Source organism: Canis aureus, chromosome 12 (genome assembly GCF_053574225.1).
Source record: "Canis aureus isolate CA01 chromosome 12, VMU_Caureus_v.1.0, whole genome shotgun sequence".
In the NCBI taxonomy this organism is placed as follows: domain Eukaryota; kingdom Metazoa; phylum Chordata; class Mammalia; order Carnivora; family Canidae; genus Canis; species Canis aureus.
Genome location: NC_135622.1, coordinates 14478412 through 14496921, shown reverse-complemented (window position 1 = coordinate 14496921; position 18510 = coordinate 14478412). Strand labels below are relative to the sequence as shown.

The window sequence follows — 18510 nt, the reverse complement described above, 5'->3', positions numbered from 1 at the left end:
ATGGCATAATCTTTCTCATTAGCAATAATGGATGCTAGAAGACAATGGAACAATGTCTTGAATAATCTGAGGAACCTTGAATTCTTTACTCAGTTAATTATTTTATCAGTTTATGTGAAGAATGATTAGTCATTTTTAGACTTCAAGGACTCAGGAAATTTAACTTTCATGTGTCACTTCTTAAGAATTACTTAAAGAGGGATGCCTGGGTGGTGCAATGGGTTAAGCATCTGACTCTTGGTTTTGGCTCAAGTCGTGATCTCAGGGTCATGAGATTGAGCCCTGTGTTGGGCTCAGCGCTTAGCCTGGAGTCTGCTTGAGATTCTCCCTTCCTCTCCCTCTACTCCATCATCTCTCTAAAATAAATAAATAATCTGAAGGAAAAAAAAAGAATCACTTGAAGACGTACAGAATTTAGGAAACTATGGCTCTAACTCCAGTGAAAGATGAAAGTAAGTCCCCTCTGAAATGACATTTATTAAGCAGCCCTCTAGGACAATCAACTCAGGTTACTTATGCCTTTAGGAATAATACAGTCTGGATAGGGTGCCTATTATACTTATTATGATAACCTTTTTGAAGACACAAAGATTATTATCATTAGAATGTTACATTACAGAATTAAAAGAGAATTTGAAACTCAAAAACAAAAGCTATAATCAAAACAGAAAACTATAACTAAATATATGTAATCATTGCATATATACTTGGCTCTGTGGGGAGATAGAATGCTTACCTGACATAATGATTAACATGATTATTGCTTTAACTTAAAATACTATGCTGGGAAGATAATTGAAGAAGCGATAAGGTAAGGGGTCTGGATTTTTAAGTGAGCTAAGTTTTTACCATAAAGTATAGGGTATTTATTTTATTTTTAAAATAGATTTTATTTATTTATTTATGAGAGACACAGAAAGAGAGATAGAGGCAGAGACACAGGCAGAGGGAGAAGCAGGCTCCTGGCAAGGAGCCCGATATGGGACTCCATTCTGGATCCTGGGACCACGCCCTGAGCCAAAGGCAGAGGATCAACCGCTGAGCCATCCTGATGTCCCCCCTCCCCCACTTTTTTATATAAATTTTAAAGTATAGGGTATTTTTTAGAGATGTGGATGTAAAAATATTAACTCTACAGAACAGAATTGAGGGTGAGAAAAAGCATAAGTGGGTGCTACTGTTTCTCATAAAATAATTTTAGTATTCTCAGATTTTTAAAAACATGAACTTATATTCACTTGGCAGACATTTATTTATTTATTTATTTATTTATTTATTTATTTATTTATTGTTTTCACTTGGCAGACATTTAAAATGAAATAAATTAGTTGGATAAAGATGAAGTTTTCTAAAAAATCAAAGTGGAGGGATCCCTGGGTGGCGCAGCGGTTTAGCGCCTGCCTTTGGCCCAGGGCGCGATCCTGGAGACCCGGGATCGAATCCCACGTCGGGCTTCCGGTGCATGGAGCCTGCTTTTCCCTCTGCCTGTGTCTCTGCCTCTCTCTCTCTCTCTCTGTGACTATCATAAATAAATTTAAAAAAAAAAAATCAAAGTGGAATAAGTAATTATTTGAGTGAGAGGTTACACCTCTATGTAACACTCAAGGTAAAGTTGTAGAAGGATTAAACATATTATTGTAAAGTAAATCATAGAAGGACTAGAGGAAAATAAATACTAATGAAATTGTAGAGTGGAAATTAAAATTTTTTTTACATAGTCAAATCTAACTATATTTTATATACAATATAACTATATTTTATATTATAATTATAATTATATTATATTAATATATATATTTTATATATTCTGCCTTTTGTTGTCATGTTTAGAAACCTTTATATTCAATGGGCAGAGGGTAGTCATGTCTAGTGATTCTGTAGGGGCTGGGAAATAAGCATTCATACACTTAGATGTGCTACTATGAAGTGGCATAGTTTTTCTGGAGGGCAGTTTCTTAGTATTATGTGTAGCACTTATACTTTCATCTATCTACATTTTCTACTTCTAGGAATTCCCCTATAAAATAATGAAGGATATACACAAAAGTTTAGTTCTGAAGATAGTCTATACAGCATTATTAAACAGCAAAATATTGGGAGCAATATAAATATCTTATAGTAGGCTATGTTTAAATAAACATGTGTTCTTTTAAACGCAATACCATGCAAATGTTGTTATACATGTTTTTATTTGCAGAGAAAGATATTTGTGATACATTTATGAGGGAAAGCAGATTACAAGAAATTTATTTAGTATGGTTCTTTTTTTTGGCCTACCAATATAAATGTGAATTGCTGATAAATAGAAAATATAGATAAGCAAAAAGAGCAATCTTTCACATGTACAGAAATCTTTGTATGTTGGGTTGTCATTCATCAAAATTACTGATATTACTGAATGGAGATTTTGATACCTTTTTTATTTTTTTCTAATTTATTTTACAGTTAACTGTAATTAACATGTTTGTGTATATGTGGTCTGTCCATTTGTGTATTGACAAAGGAAAAACAGTCTTTAAAAAGAGCTGAGAAAAAAAATAAAAAGAGCTGAGAATTATCCTAATATACAAGAGAATTGCATAAAATTTTACTATTGCATCATACAAAGTGTAATACCCTACATGTAGTACATCTTATTGCAGTGAGTTTTGTTAGTGCTAAAACTACTCCCTTCAAGGAAATACAGGTTTAAATATGAACTGGAAACTTTCAAAGGGCTCAGGATCTCAGTTATAATTTTAAAATAATATAGTGACTATCTTCCTCAATGAAAAAAAGTTCGAAGGGTATCATAATCCTAGATTACTCATCCCACTGATGGAAATTCTTTGGGATCTGATTAAGGTACACGAAAAACTATTTATCCTTCCTTTAAAGTATCATACAAAGTACTCATACATGTATATACATATATACATGTCCTTATGGACTCTACTATGCAAAAATAACTTTTTAAATATGATCTTGATATATGTTCTTTTTCCTCAGTTTTGAATCACTATCTTCTGTTTTGTTTTCTATTTGTTTGAATCAGATGTTGGAGCTGGTTGCCAAAGCATGCTAGTTGCCAGAGCTAGTGCTGGTAAATATGAAGAAACTTTGTTGTGATATTGCCTCTCTTTTGCATCTCCCTTGTTTGGTGAGACTCAGAGAGACAACTTCAGAGTTTTTGTATCTTGATCTGGCCAGTTATTTTCATGGTTATCATTTGGGCTTAAGACATAAAGAGGGGGTCGTAGGGTCGTAGTTCTACTTCATTTTATTGTTGTATGAGATGTTATTTTAGCTTTGGTTTCCCTGAGGGAAACATAGGAGGTTGTATTTGAGTGGTTTATTTAAGCACATGATCTATTGGAATAGGGGTCAGGAAGGGTGAGAAGAAAAGTTGGTAGAATCTGTACAATGGTGCATTGTAGGGCAGTCTGATTCCTTGATCCATGAGGCCTTCTGAGAAGCCATATGGAACTGACAACAGTGGGAGGGGCAGAACGGGGAAGCATTTAGCTCTTTGGTCAAGGGCAGTCTCACTTCTGGGCTGAGAATCATGAATGCTGAACAGTTCTTGTGATGACAGGAAGCTAGAGGTGTGGTGTAAGTGTGAAAGCTGGTTTTAGGTTCTACTCTGTGGCACTCAAAACAGGTTGCTGATGCTCTAGCTGGAATAAGCTGAGACTGAGAGGATCTGGAGTACCAGGTGTGTCCTGAATAGAGATCTAAGACTTGAAATGTAATACAAATACAACATTGAGTGGCAATGAGTAGCAGTATTAGATGCCATTAATGATTATGCATCTAAATATTGCTAGCTTAGATGCTTCTCTCCTAGACCTTAAAACAAGGTTCCTATCTCATTTTTAGAGGGAAGACAGGCGCAGCTTAAAATTCTTAGTGTTTTTTTTTTTTTCTGTTTGACTTGTCTTTTAATTCAAGGTACTTTACATAACATTATCTAATTTAAACCTTGTGACAGCTCTGAGATACATTTCTTTTAATCTTTTTTTTTTTTTAATAGATAGGGATGTTACACAGAGAAGGAAAGAATTTACCCAAAGTTATAGAATTACTAAATTGTAGAGCTTAGATTTAAAGACTTGCCTTGGGGGTGGCTGGGTGATGGGCACTGAGGGGGGCACTTGATGGGATGAGCACTGGGTGTTATTCTATATGTTGGCAAATTGAACACCAATAAGAAATAAATTAAAAAAATAGACTTGTCTTAACTCTAAGAAGCTTACCCCCTCCCTTGATCTATCTATCTATCTATCTATCTATCTATCTATCTATCTATCTATCTATAATTGAAGCTCATATAATCCTGTCAGGCCTCCAAACCTATACACCTAGAGACCTCTCTTCAGCTAGTTTCTGATTCTGAAGGTCATTTTAATGTATTTCTTTAATCCACTAGAGGTCAGTATTAGGTTGATAAAGACCGGAGCCTCTGCTATTTGATTCACAGAATTTCAACTGAGTTTTACTGCTAGGTACCCTTGGAAGTTGTATTTCACAATAAAACTTTATTTATTAACATATGTAGACATTTTTTTATATGTAGACATACTAGGTTAATAGTCCAGTTCAGATAATTCTTACGGGTGTTTACTCCTTCTCTCTTTTTTTTTTCTTTCTGTTTTTCCCCTTTTTTATTAGGTAGGAGAACATCCAAATCATCTCTTTAATTAAGCCAAATCTCATTCTTAATATATTTCTTTTGTTATCCATTGCCTTTACATAGTAAACATTTATCTAAATTTACTATGTATGTGTCACCATATCTGGGTTTGGGGGATGAGTGATGAATGATGAAATGTGTTTCCTATCCTCAAAGAGAAGAGTTACCCACTAAAGTGCTGTCCTGTCTTTTTTTTTTTTTTAACCTGACTACCTGACAGGTTTACTGAATACCTCTTTTCTATCCTCCTTCAACTTATTATTTCTGTGGTTCTTCTGTTTGGAAGACCTCATCCTTTAGTCATCAAGACCAGAATAATCTTATTTTTCCTTCCTCTCTTCCAGGTATTGCATTGAAATCAGTAAATTCTGTTGCTTCTGCCAGTCATCTGTCTGCTCCTACCTTAATTCAAGTCCTCATTGTTATTTGGACTGTCCTAGTGATCTATATTGGGTTTTCTGTTTCTAGTCCTTGTCTTCTCCCAGTTGACTGCTCCTCGGCTCCTGGAGGATTTGCCTGAATTGTAAAGCTGATCCAGGTCTGCCTCTGCTTGCATTCTTTCGTTGTTTCTCCCTTGCCTACTAGCAAACTTCAGACCACTTTGTATGGCTTCTTTATCTCTTGGTAGTTCTTTATCACCTGTGCTTTCATACAGAATTACTTATTCCTTGGGTGGGTAATGTTATTTCACACATGATGATCGTTTCTCACGCTTATTCTTTTACCTATCTTCCTTGGCAAAAAAAAGCACAGGTTGCTACTCCTTCGTCTGTGGAGCCTATTTGGAATTCCCTCCAAGCAGATATGATTACTTCCTCCTATGTCTAATTATGCATCTGTGTTTCTGTTATTATGCTTATTGCACTAAATTTCAGCCACTTATTTGCCTCTCTTTGCTTCCTGTAACAGTATGAGGTGAGGTTCACAAGTCAGGGACTCCATCTGATTCTTTGTAGGCCTGGGATGCAGCACAATGCCTGGTACCAAGAGACATTCAGTACACATTTGGCGGACAGTAGGGATATGGAGAGGGTGCACTCTGAGTTAGCACAGCGAAAGGAGGCTTCCTAAGGGAAAAGAGTTCTAGTTGGGATTCAGAGGACAGGTTGGATGTAGGCAGGGAGAGGTCATCCAGTAGAGAAATGGCATACTGTTTCTAATGTATTATGTGGTAGAGTTTGATCCAAGTTGAAGATTCATGGTGGAGAGTACTGGATAAGCACATTGGAAAATTAGATTCAGCTTCCATTATGCTGGAGTCTAAGGGAAGTTGGGATGGTATTGGGATTTGTACTTGTTTAAATTTTTTCTCCCGGTTTCCCTCATGTTCAATTTGTGTGATGAATTCTGTGGCTTAAGAGAAGCCTGGCCCTAATATGCAGGGGAATTCTAATGAGAAGGTGATGAGTTCCATTTTAGGTCTGTTGGAAGTGAGGCGGCAGTAGAACCAACAAGCAGTATAGGCGATGTGCTACTGAGTCTTGGGAGAGTGGTCAGAGTGGAAAGAGAAGAGGGCTTGAGGAAGAAATCTTGCTTACTTTCTCTATATTAGGAAATCAGAGAAGGATATATATGAAGGAATCTTGAGAAAGATGTCATTAAGTATATAAAAATTAGTCACAAAGTCAACAATTAAGAAAAAGAAAACACCTAGTGCTTTCTAAGGTCTACTTGTCTGCTTGGTATCCTCCTCTCCCAATCCAACACAGATGGCAGAGATCAGTCTGCTGCTGCTTTGGTTCATGGTTATAAAGGTTGTCTTTGGAGGGACAGAATAAATGGTCCTGGTGAAATAGTTGAGCATGTTAGGACAGAGCTCTGAAGGGCTTTTGTTGTTGTTTTTCACGGACTTTAGTGTTACATTTTAATTTTAGCATATATTGCATACATTTATATAGTTCTATCTATATTTACTCTTTCCCACTTCCTGCCAGTCCCATAACAGAGTTTAGATCCATGGTAATTTTCATTTTCATTCATATTTTAATATTTCATTGTTCCACCTGAGATTCCGTGTTTCCAACTTGGCTGCTTCTGCTTAGCAGATCTGCCCTGACTATTCTTTTACAGACAGAAGCCTTGATCATTTTGAGAGACCTCAAGTACTGGTAAAGCCTTGGACTACAATTTGCCGTGCTTTGATTTCTAGCTATAGGGTTTGCTATCTAAATTTACCTATTTGGCCCAAACTGCGTTTCTTTACATTGTTAGGAAAATCCGGCAGCACCTAAAAAGAACACATCACAGAAGATCTAAAATTACTTCCCTAGGATACTTTCAGTTTTGTATCATTTCAAGTTTAAATGACAGTACTTGAATGTGGCTCCTCTTGATTGCTTTTGATATACTGGTAGTATTTTATCCATTGTGAAGAAAAATAAATGATTTGGGATTGAATAGATTAAGACCACCTTATGAAAGCTTTTAGTTTTGCTGTACTAAAAAGGACAGGATTAAAAGACAAGTGATCACTCTAGTGTAGGGCTTGCTTTTTTTAAATATGAAAGCTCTAGGAAGTTCTCCCTTCTTTTGTGCTTCCCCAGAGTCCTTAATCCTTTTTTGTGTGATTTGCTTGAAAGTGGAAAAGAACTTCTTACTTTTGAAAGACTTTTATCTAATTGAGGTTCTCATATGCTTGGAGGATAGGATATTTTATGTACAAACATAAATTAAATGTTTTTGGGTAACCTCTCTTTTTCAGTTTGTTACTGAAGCCATGTATATTTTATGTAAGTCAAACCAAAATATCAGTGAATATTATGCATGGAAACAAGCTTGTCCATTGATTCAAATCTCTGGAATGTAGATTCTTTTCATTTTCTTGGCAGAAACTGGCTCCCATAATTCAAGTTTTTCTCTGTCCTATTGTAATTGTCTCATTTAACCAGTGCCTGCACTAACATTCTTAATATTTATTTATCTTGAATTTCTTAATCTCATTCAGAATATTTGGAGACTCTGATTTTCTCCAGAACTAATTTCTGCCTGTCACTGAGGGGAAATGTCAAATATTGATTAAGAAATGCATATTTTGAGAGACCATACTTCTTAAGCTTTGTGTCTTAGGATGACACTGAGCATTATTTAAAAAATAGTGGAAGTTCCATTGTGAAATATTTTGGAACATGCTGGGTTAAACCAAATAAAGAAGTTTCCTTAAAAAAGATTTCTCTCAATTTTTATTCTCTTAATGTGCATTGTGTACCTACAAGGCTCCATGACAACAGTGTTTCCCATGTATTCAACAACAGAACCTTTTGTGGGGGAAATACTTTGTCATGCTTTGAGGATCTATTGGTGTAGTAGGAAGATTTCTCCTCTGGATTTAGGAGATTACACATTGAGCTTCTACTTGACCACTAACTAGCCTTGTGACCTCAAACAAATCTTTTGTCTTCCAGCCTCATTTCCCTGAGTCGTGACTAAGGTCACTTTCAGCTCTAGCACCGTGTGGTTTAATACTTATGTCACTGACTCCACATAGTCACACTTTCCACTTCTTTGCATGGATTGAAACCACACCATCTGAATCTGTTTTATAAAGCCGAGTGGGTTACATTTCCTTTTTATGAAAGTTCAGAAGAAGAAACCCTTTAAAATTCTGTTTTACACAGATTAAGATCATGCAATTCTGAAGGATTAGTTAGTTCAAATTACTCTATTAAGATGTTTCATTCTCCTGATTACATTTGTTGGTCTCTTATAACCACAGAACTGTTCTCAAGGGTCTACTAAGCTAAAAAGCTCTTGTCCCTCTTCCCTCAACCACAATGATCCCAGCATGGCATGTATCTCGTGGGAGATGCATGTTTAGTCATTTGCACTAATCTCTTACCTGTGTAGGTGAAGAAGAGTAGGCTTCATTTTTGTGGTGATGTAGTGAGTATATTTGAAAGTCTTCTGATAACATCGACTGATTATCTTCTTTTCTGGGAAATGAATCAAGATGAGTAACTTCAGGGTTAAAAAATGTATATATTAATGTGTTTGATTTTATTTCTGGGACTAAAACTGTCTTAAGACATCCTATTGTATTTTCTTTAAGACACCAACTTGTTCAAAATTAGAAGTTCTTTGAATGCTGAATTAAGTCATTTTCTTTCTTTCTTCCTTTTTAATGCGTGTGTATGTGTTTCTATCCTAGGCACAACAGCAAAGAAACTTGGATAACATCGTCTTGCAACAACCCAGAATAGGTAGCAAGAGAAAATCTAAGAAAGACGTGTACACAATTTTTGATACAGAGTTAGAAAGCACTAGCCCCAAGTCTGAACAGGATTCAGGAATCCTGGATGTTGAAGATGAGGAAGATGACGAAGAGGTAACCAACATTTGAACTGGGGAAATGAGACTAATGTTACGTTTACTTTTTTTTTTTTAAGATTATATTTATTTATTTGAGAGAGAGAGAGAGAGAGAAGGCAAGCAATAAGAGAGGGAGAAGCAGGCTCCTTGCTGAGCAGAGTGCCCACTGCGGGGCTCAATCTCAGGACCCTGGAATTGTGACCTGAGTTGAAGGCAGACACCCAACTGACTGAGCCACCCAGGTACCCATAATGTTAGGTTTAAATGTAGTATATTTGAGATGTGATAAAGGATTTACCCAGGTAATACAACTTGTGTGATCTTACGGATATTAAATACCATTTTAAACACAAATGGGCCTCAACACAAGGAAATTGGAGATACACCATGGTATTTTAGATTCTAATTGTTTAGATTTTGAATATACTTAACCATTTTTTATTTTTTAAGTTTCAAGGTTTTTGACTATATACCAACTGGTTACTACATTAAGGAAAAAGTAGAGTTTACCTGACATAGAGAAAGATATAGGTGACCTCCTCTGAACTGGAACATGGTTACTTGAGACAAAAGATGTTGCTTTAAAAGTGGGGTACAAATAAAGGGGTCTTAAATTAATAATAGAAAAAGGCTCCAAAAATTTGAGAATGGATTTCTGAAAGAAATAAATACATGAGCAATTATGGAGAATCTGGGAATTTTGTGACATCCATAACCTCTTAGATCAGTTCTGTATCACTTTCAGTTGGCTTAACTAGTACATGTATTTATATCCTGATTTGTTGTTGGAAGTAAATTTAATGTGTTTTTAAAAATAAAACTACTGGGAATACTTGAGATTTCTTGTTAAAATGTTTTTCTAAATACTTACCATTTGAATAAACTGGATCAGTTTCTTTGTGAATGTAGTGATCAGGAGCATGAACACTGTAGTCCTACAGATTGCATCTAGATCCTGGCTTTGCCATTTTGTTATATTTTGTTTTTTAAAATTATCATTATTACTCACATCACTTACTTTTTTAAATGTCCACTGACATGTGTGAGGAACCATTTATGCCTGCACTCTGTCAGTTGTTTGCCTTTAAGTACTTGGCTCTTTTGCATTGTTTCGTTTCTTCAGATAAAATTGGGGTTACGGTCTTCTCCATCTTTGTTCTTTGTTCTGTCTGACTGCCCTTCTTATTCTTAATCCCCCTCTCACCCAAAAACTATACCCTCAAACTTGCCACTGTCTAACTTGGGAATTTTAGGTAACTGTTGAATCTGTTGAAACTTGAGTCTTCATCTGTCAAGTAAAGATCGTAGTCTATGCCATAGGATTGTACAAGTGTCTGCTCCATAAAAGGTGGTCAGCAAATGTTAGTTTCTGTTCTGTTGTTAATCTTTTTTGCCACCTTGTGTTATGTATCACTACTGTCATTTTGTTCATCAGGATGTGTTTATTACATAAATGAGATACATTAGTAGTTAACAATGTGTGAGAGTTTCATCAAAATCCCTATTGCACCTGGATAAGAAATAGAGCTAAGAAAAGAACCAGGCACTTGCCTGATATCTACAGAAACAGAAAGGGGCAGAGAAGACTTGGTTCTCCTGAGTATTTTCTAGCATCCTCTCTTCTTGCTTGAAGTGACTGTTATGGTAGGATATGGATCTACCCTGAAGACCAGACTCTCAGGTATTAGGCCCGTCACTGATGGCAACTTAGTAGTGGTACAAGCAAGCATCAGAATCAAGAAAGAATACTTAATGCCCTTCATTTACATTTTGGGTACCTGTTAAGGAAATTAAATTCTTATAAGGCACTGTGACCTAAGGAAAACAGAAGTTAGACATAGTCTATACCCTCAATAATATATACCTCAAAGAGATGGCTAGATGATAAGGTGGAAGAATGAAATATATACATGGTCTCACATATAGTGAGAACCTTATGGATACAAGCCATTCTTTATCATGAGCTCACTGAAGATCCTGTGCAAATCCTCTTTAGTTTTTGTGCTATATTTCTTCTTTGTTTTGTCTTCTGAGGCCCAGAGAAGATAAATTGGGACTATGAAATGTGTTGAGGGTTTCTCATAAATGAAGTATTATAAGAATGTACTTGGAAGTTAACATTTTAAAATGGTCATATATCCCAAATCAAACAGAATCCTGTTAGAGATTTGCTGATTGAGCTCTTACAACAAGAATTCAGCACTTCACTGTCATCTAATGGCATCCTATCTTTAAAAAAAATCGTACCTTCTATTTATTTACTTCTCAGTTTGAATCTTCTTCAAGTGCACATTCTTAATCTCAAACCTCATGTAGAGAATTATTTATTTAGATGTCTCCAAACTGGTTTCTTGGCATAGTTCTTGCATGGTGTGAATAAATTCTTCAGATAAGATCTTTCGTGACCCACTGTGACGTTCTGACCTTCATTCTTGTCATTCTTCAACAGGCCTCATTGAGAGCAGCATAAATAGTTTTTGAAATATTTTGACTTCTAAACTGTGGCACAGAATCCTGTAAGGCAGTGATTCTTAATCTATTTGGGTTCATATATTTCTTTGAGAGTTTGATAAAAAATATATATGGCGTATTTCCCCAGTGAAATATACATGTATTCACTCAAAAAAGTTGTGCATGAAATTTCAGGGGATTTCTGAAACTCAGTTTGCCCTCAGAAGCCATGTTAAGAACACAGGTTATAAGTTAAGTGCTTCTGAAATTTTAATCTGCATAGAAATCACCATCAAATCATTATAAAATGCAGATTTGGATCTTGCAGGTTGGGGATGAAATCTGAGAATCTGCATTTGTAACAGGCTCCCAGGTGAGGATGGTGCTTCTTCTGTACACATAGCACACTTGAGGTTGCGGGGCTATAGAGGACCTCAAGGAAACATTTTTAGTGCATAAAGAAGACAGAAACCTTGAATGTTTGGATTTCTTATTGATTTTTCATTATTATGTCTTAAGATTTTTTCAACAATGAATGCAGTACTTGAAGAGAAAGTTATCTTTTGCTTTCTAAAATATATTTCTTATACAAAAGAGTACCGGCATTATTTTTTATGAAATTTTATGACTTGGACTTAATATACTTAAGTTTAGGTATTTTCTTATGCACCGAAGTGAGAACTTTTTCTCTTTCCTGTACTTTTAATGAAAGTGCATTTAGTACATTCTTTGAGTCAAGTGACATTTGTAGACTGCTATGTCTTTAGTGTGCTAATACTTAATGAGAGACCACAGAATGAGATGGGTAAAAAAACCCTAACACCTAGAAAATGGCTTAGAACATAGTAAGCAGGTATTTAATATATTGTTGAACTGAAATAAAGTTTGTGCCAGACATAGAAAAACTAAATAGGCTGGGAATTGAAGATGAAATCATCTTGGATGAAAAAATCAGCTCACATGGAGAACCAACTGACATAGTCATTCTCTTGATTCCTGAGAAGTGTTGTAGGGAAAAGTGTTCCTCTGTAAAATTCTCTATTGTACTTTATTTTTTGTCTGAGCTAATGAAAGGGTCACCTTGATTAAAGTAAGGTTGTTTTTTTTTGTTTGTTTTTACTTGTCATGTATTAAAGTTGAACTATATAAATTGCTAAATAAATAATCAAATAATAATAATAAATTAATTCAATTGGCATTTTCAATGTAAATATGTATGATCTGGGGAATTTATTCTTAATCTCTATATCATCCTGTGGAATAAGTAGATGTTATTGCTCTTCTCTAAATATTTAGATAGGACTTAACAATTTTGTTTTAGAAGTGGTGAACTTTTTAGATTGAGAATGTACTTGTGGTGTTAGATTCATCAGGCGTCTCTTTTTTTCTAAAGATTTATTTATTTATTTTAGATAGAGTGCATGTGCATGAGCATGTGAGTGGGAAAGGGGCAGAGGGAGAATCTCAGGCAGACTCCCTGCTGAGCGTTGAGCTCGGCGGTTGGGGAGGGGGTGTGGGCAGGAGAGGTGGGGGGTTGGAGAACTTGATCTCACAACCCTGAGATCATGACCTGAGCTGAAATCATGGGTTGGTCACTTAACCAGCTGAGCCACCCAGGCACCCCAGGTGTATCGTTTTTGAGATATCTCAAGATAAAGTACAAGGATACTTTAAATGATATATTATTTGTGAGAAGGGGAACGATGATGCCTTCTGAAGGCAGAGCTGTTGTAAGGATTGACTGAAATAGTGTATATATATATAATGGTCTCATCACAGTGTTTGGCACACACAATGCTATGAGTATATAATAGTTACTATTATGGGATATGACTATATCCTTTTTTGGGGGAATAAAGGTAAAATACAAGTTAATACAGTTTTTGATAGCATATATTTGCATGGACTGGTGGAACACTATCTACTGTAAATAATCTGCTTGAAATAAAGCAATATTGGATAAGAAATAGTTTGAAGCAGGGCCTGTGATTTCTTTTTTTGTTTCTAGGTTACTTCAGAGCGTCTGCATTCTTAGAACACTTCCTTGGTACCATATTTCTGGCACATTCTTATTCTAGTTTGTATCTCTTTTATTTTTTTTATTTTAAATTCAATTTGCCAACATATAGTATAACATCCATGCTAATCCTATCAAGTGCCCTCCTTAGTGCCTGTCACCCAGTTACTCTATCCCCCCACAGACTTATTCTTCAGCAACCCTGTTTGTTTCCTGGAATTAGGAGTCTCTCATGGTTTGTCTCCCTCTCTAATTTTTCCCCACTCAGTTTCCCTCCTTTCCCTTATAATCCCGTTCACTAGTTCTTATATTCCACAAATGAGTGAAGCGTCCTTCTCTGATTGACTTATTTCACTCAGCATAATACTCTCCAGTTCCATCCATCGAAGCAAATTGTGGGTATTCATCCTTTCTGATGGCTGAGTAATGTTCCATTGTATATATATAGACCACATCTTCTTTATCCATTTGACTGTTGAAGGACATCAAGGCTCCTTCCACAGCTATTGTGGACATTGCTGCTATGAACATTGAGGTGCAGGTGTCCTGGTGTTTCACTACATCAGTATCTTTAGGGTAAATACCCAGTAGTACAATTGCTGGGTCTTAGGGTGGCTCTATTTTTAACTTCTTGAGGAGCTTCCACACTGTTTTCCAGATGGACTGTACCAGTTTGCACTCTCACCAACAGCCTAAGAGGGTTCCCCTTTCTCTATATCCTCTCTAACATTTGTTGTTTCCTGTCTTGTTAATTTTCCCCATTCTCACTGGTGTGAGGTGGTATCTCATTGTGGTTTTGATTTGTACTTCCCTGATGGCAAGTGATACAGAGCATTTTCTCATGTGCTTGTTTAGCCCTATGTGTGTCTTCTTTGGAGAAGTGTCTTTATATATTTTGTATCTCTTTTAATTGTTTATACTGTGAAAGAGTAGTAGTCACTGTTTTACCCATACAACTCTTTGTATGGTGTAGGTCAAATAAATGGTTGTTGACCAAATGATCCGTGTCAGATTTGGCTCTCAAGATTTTGGTATCTCTTTTGAAATATGGAGTTAACAGGATGGAATTGCTAATTAACATACAAGTATCATGTAATATATAATGCCTTCTGAGATGTCTTTATAATGTGGTACTGTACTGATTTTGAGATAACAAGATTATTTGTTTGCCAGGGATGCCATAACAAAATACCATAGAGTACCTGGCCTACACAACAGAAATTTATTTTCTCTCAGTTCTGGAGGCTGGAATTCCCAAGATCAGTGTGTCGCTAGGGTTGGTTTCCTGCTGAGGACTCTTTCTTTGGCTTGCAGATGACTGTCTTCTTGCTTCATCCTCACACAGTTTTTTTCTCTGTGATTGTATCTTCCTGGTATGTCTTCCTTTTTTAAAATAAAGACACCAATCCTATTTCCTTAGAGCTCCACCCTTATGACTTCATTTAACCTTGATTATCTTCCGAAAGGCTGTATTTCCAAATACAGTCACATTGGGGTTTAGAGCTTCAATATAAGAAATTTTGGGGAGATATAATTTAGTCCATAACACAGGGAGATTGGAAGGAACACAGGATTTGTATTTAGAAAGTACAAGTTCTGTCAGCTTTGTGTTATCAGAGCAAATCATGTAATTTCTCTGAGTGTTTCTTTTCTCACCTCTAAAATAGTGACAATAATTAATTGGTGCTAAATTGCTTGTGAAAAATTGTGGTTATTGTGATATTTGACCCAAATTTCAAATTACTTATTGCAACACTTTCAAATGACAACAAGATAACAAAATGAGGATTATTTCTCAGTCAGTTAAAGTGAAGTAAAGGATGCCATTATTACTTTAGAGTTAAATTCAGAGGCTGCCTATTGGCAGCCCCTGGGCCAGAAAGAGTTTGCAAAATGACTGTTGGCTTACATAGTGCTTAAAAGTTTTAAAAATATTTGCCAACGTTTAAGTAGTTGAATTCACATAAAAATCTGTATTTCCAACTTAGCCTCTATCTAAGTATGGAGAATCTCCTCGAGTAGCAAGGTTGCCACTAAGCTATGATATCTTTTGTGTCTGCACATTGGATGTTGCCATTTATTATCACACTTGTGCTATTGAGAGAAATATATTATTACTTACACTGGATCTGTACTTAAAAATGGCAAACTGTAAGATAGACTGACAAGGGTCACATGTTTGTAAAAAAAATGATAAGAACAGAGTTCTTTGTAAAAATGAGTAGTTGTTCTAGATATTTCACATACAAAGTATGTCTGTTAAGAGAATACAATTTGAAAAGTTGGCCTGATTCACTTATACCCAATACCCACTGACTTTTGTAGTCTTGGTTTTTCACTTCACTTCACTTCAGTTCTTCTTTTTTTTTTTTTTTTTTTTTTAGGTTTTATTTATTTATTTGAGGGAGAGATTGAGAGAGTCCTGGAAGGGGAAGAAGGGCAGAGGGAGAGAGAGAGAGAGAAACTCAGGCAGATTCTGTGCTGAGTGTGGAGCCCAATGTGGGGCTCAGTCTCATGACCCTGAGATCACAACCTGAGCTGAAACCAAGAGTCGGACACTCAACCGACTGTGCTACCCAGGTGTCCCATCAGAGTACCTTTTGGTTAGTTTGTTCATTAGTTATGTATGTATGTGGACCCCAGTGCGGTCTTGAACTAAGACTCTGAGATCAAGATCTGAGCTGAGATCAAGATTTGGGTGCTTAACCATTCACTCTTCTCTTTAATTCTTAATGAAAACTGGTCTATTAAGAATACATATAATGAAATGAAGAGTAAATACATACCCATACTTAAAATCAAAAGCAATAAAAGCAATTTAGAAAGTTGAATGAAAACTATGGCATGCTTTAGACATTCTGTTTTGGTTTTCTTATTCTTTTAGCTTTTAGGTCTGTCTATTGGCAGGGAATATTACGGCTCACATTGATTTAATATCGTTAATATTTTTTCATTGTGCTGATGGTATAAAGTTCTTGTTATTTTGAAATTATTTTCTTCAATTTCTAAACACTTACCTGACTTTTCAGTTCTTGTAGAATTTCTCCTTTATATTCTTATTCAACCACCCCCTTCACTCTGTAATAAGTTGCTAATAGCCCTAATGAGAGAATATACTCCTTTTCCCCTCATCTTTGTCTAAAATATTGAATTCTACTTTTCCCTGAGGACTAGCTAAACGTGACCTCTTCTGAACACCTATCTATCTATCTATTCATTATTTTTTTAAAGATTGATTTTATTTACTCATGAGAGAGAGAGGGAGGAAGAAATATAGGCAGAGAGAGAAGCAGGTTCCCTGCGAGAAGCCTGATGTGGGACTCGATCCCAGAACCCTGGGATTATGCCCTGAGCCGAAGGCAGATGCTCAACCGCTGGGCCACCCAGCCGTCCCTCACTCATTATTTTAAATTGAGGTATAATTGATTTTTAACATTATATTAATTTCAGGGGTACAGCATAAGGATTCAATATTTGCATATATTGCAAAATGATCACCATAGTTGTCTGGTTAACATCCATCAGAATGCCTAGTTACAAAATTTTGTTTTCTTGTGATGAGAACTTTTATTTTATTATTTTATTTTTTTAAGATTTTCTTTATTTATTCATGAGAGAGAGAGAGAGACAGAGAGAGAGGCAGAGATACAGGCAGAGGGAGAAGCAGGCTCCATTGTTTTTTTATGATGAGAACTTTTATTTTATTATTTAATTTTTTTAAGATTTTCTTTATTTATTCATGAGAGACAGAGAGAGAGAGAGAGAGAGAGAGAGGCAGAGATACAGGCAGAGGGAGAAGCAGGCTCCATGCAGGGAGCCCGATGTGGGACTCGATCCTGGGTCTCCAGGATCACACCCCGGGCTGAAGGCGGCGCCAAACCGCTGGGCCACTGGGGCTGCCCGATGAGAACTTTTAGATGTCTCTTAGAAACGTACAAATATGCAATGTACTATTGCTAACTGTAGTTACCATGCTATACATTACATCTATATGACTTCTTAATTTTATGATTGGAAATTTGTACCTTTTGACCCCCTTCACCTATCTTGCCCACACCCCAAAATCTTATCCAGAGTAGCACCTTCTTTATAAAAACTTATTTTTTAAGGGTAGCCCAGGTGGCTCAGCGGTTTAGCGCCGCATTCAGCCCAGGATGTGATCCTGGGGAGCCAGGACTGAGTACTGCATTGGCCTCCCTGCATGGAGCCTACTTCTCTCCCTCTGCTTGTGTCTCTGCCTCTCTCTCTGTCTGTGTCTCTTATGAATAAATAAATAAAATCTTTAAAATAATTTATTTTTAAAAAGAATTTTAGATCTTCAGAAAAGTTAGAAGAGTGGTAAAATGAACATCCATGTACCTTCACTTAAATACTCCACTTACTATAATTTGGGACTTTCTACCTTAAAAATTTGATTTTGAAAGAATCTATTTCATCAGTCCTCTTCTCCCCACCAAACCTGAGCTATTTGAAAAGAAGTGGTGTGCTTCATTCATCATATTTGAAATCTCAATACTATAATATTTGGTTTACCAAAAATGACACTCTTCTACATAACTATAATGCAGTGATCACACTCAGGAATTTTAACACTGATATGATACTACCACTTAACATATAACCCATGTACAAATTTCCCCAGTTGTCCCAATAATCTCCTATATAGCAGATTATTTTTCACTTTTCCTACAGCTACATCTAGACAAGTATCACACATTACATTTAATTTTTATGTTTGTTTATTCTCCTTTAATATCCCTCTATTTAGATACGTCTGGTAATCCTTGTGATTAGGTTTAGGCTGATCATTTTTGACAGGACTATTATGAAAGTAATATTATGTCCTTTTTAGTACATCACATCAGAAGGCACACTGTTGGTTAAGGTGGTGTCTACCAGATTTTTGCATCATAAAGGTACCCTTCTCTGTTTGTAATTGTGATCTGTGGCGTGATACTTTTAGGTCCTGGGACAATCCTGTTCCCTAACAGTTTTTCTGATTTAGTGATTTAGAATTCATTGATGCTTTGTTCCTGAATCATGTATTACTGTGTTGATTATAAAC

General features: G+C 36.0%; 1 protein-coding gene across 11 annotated transcripts in view; it reads left to right on the top strand.

The window, feature by feature from the left end:
* Window positions 1-18510, top strand: part of EXOC6B (exocyst complex component 6B) — a 612331-nt gene that overhangs the window by 238987 nt on the left and 354834 nt on the right. For 10 of the 11 annotated variants that reach the window (XR_013349063.1, XR_013349062.1, XR_013349064.1 and 7 more), the window contains one exon: window positions 8817-8993. The exons of the other annotated variant lie outside the window; for it this stretch is intronic. Coding sequence is in view for 7 of the 10 variants with exons in the window: in XM_077842877.1 (XP_077699003.1) it covers window positions 8817-8993 (177 nt within the window). In the remaining 3 variants the exon portion in view is untranslated. The remainder of the gene's footprint in view (window positions 1-8816; window positions 8994-18510) is intronic. 11 annotated transcript variants of the gene reach the window in all.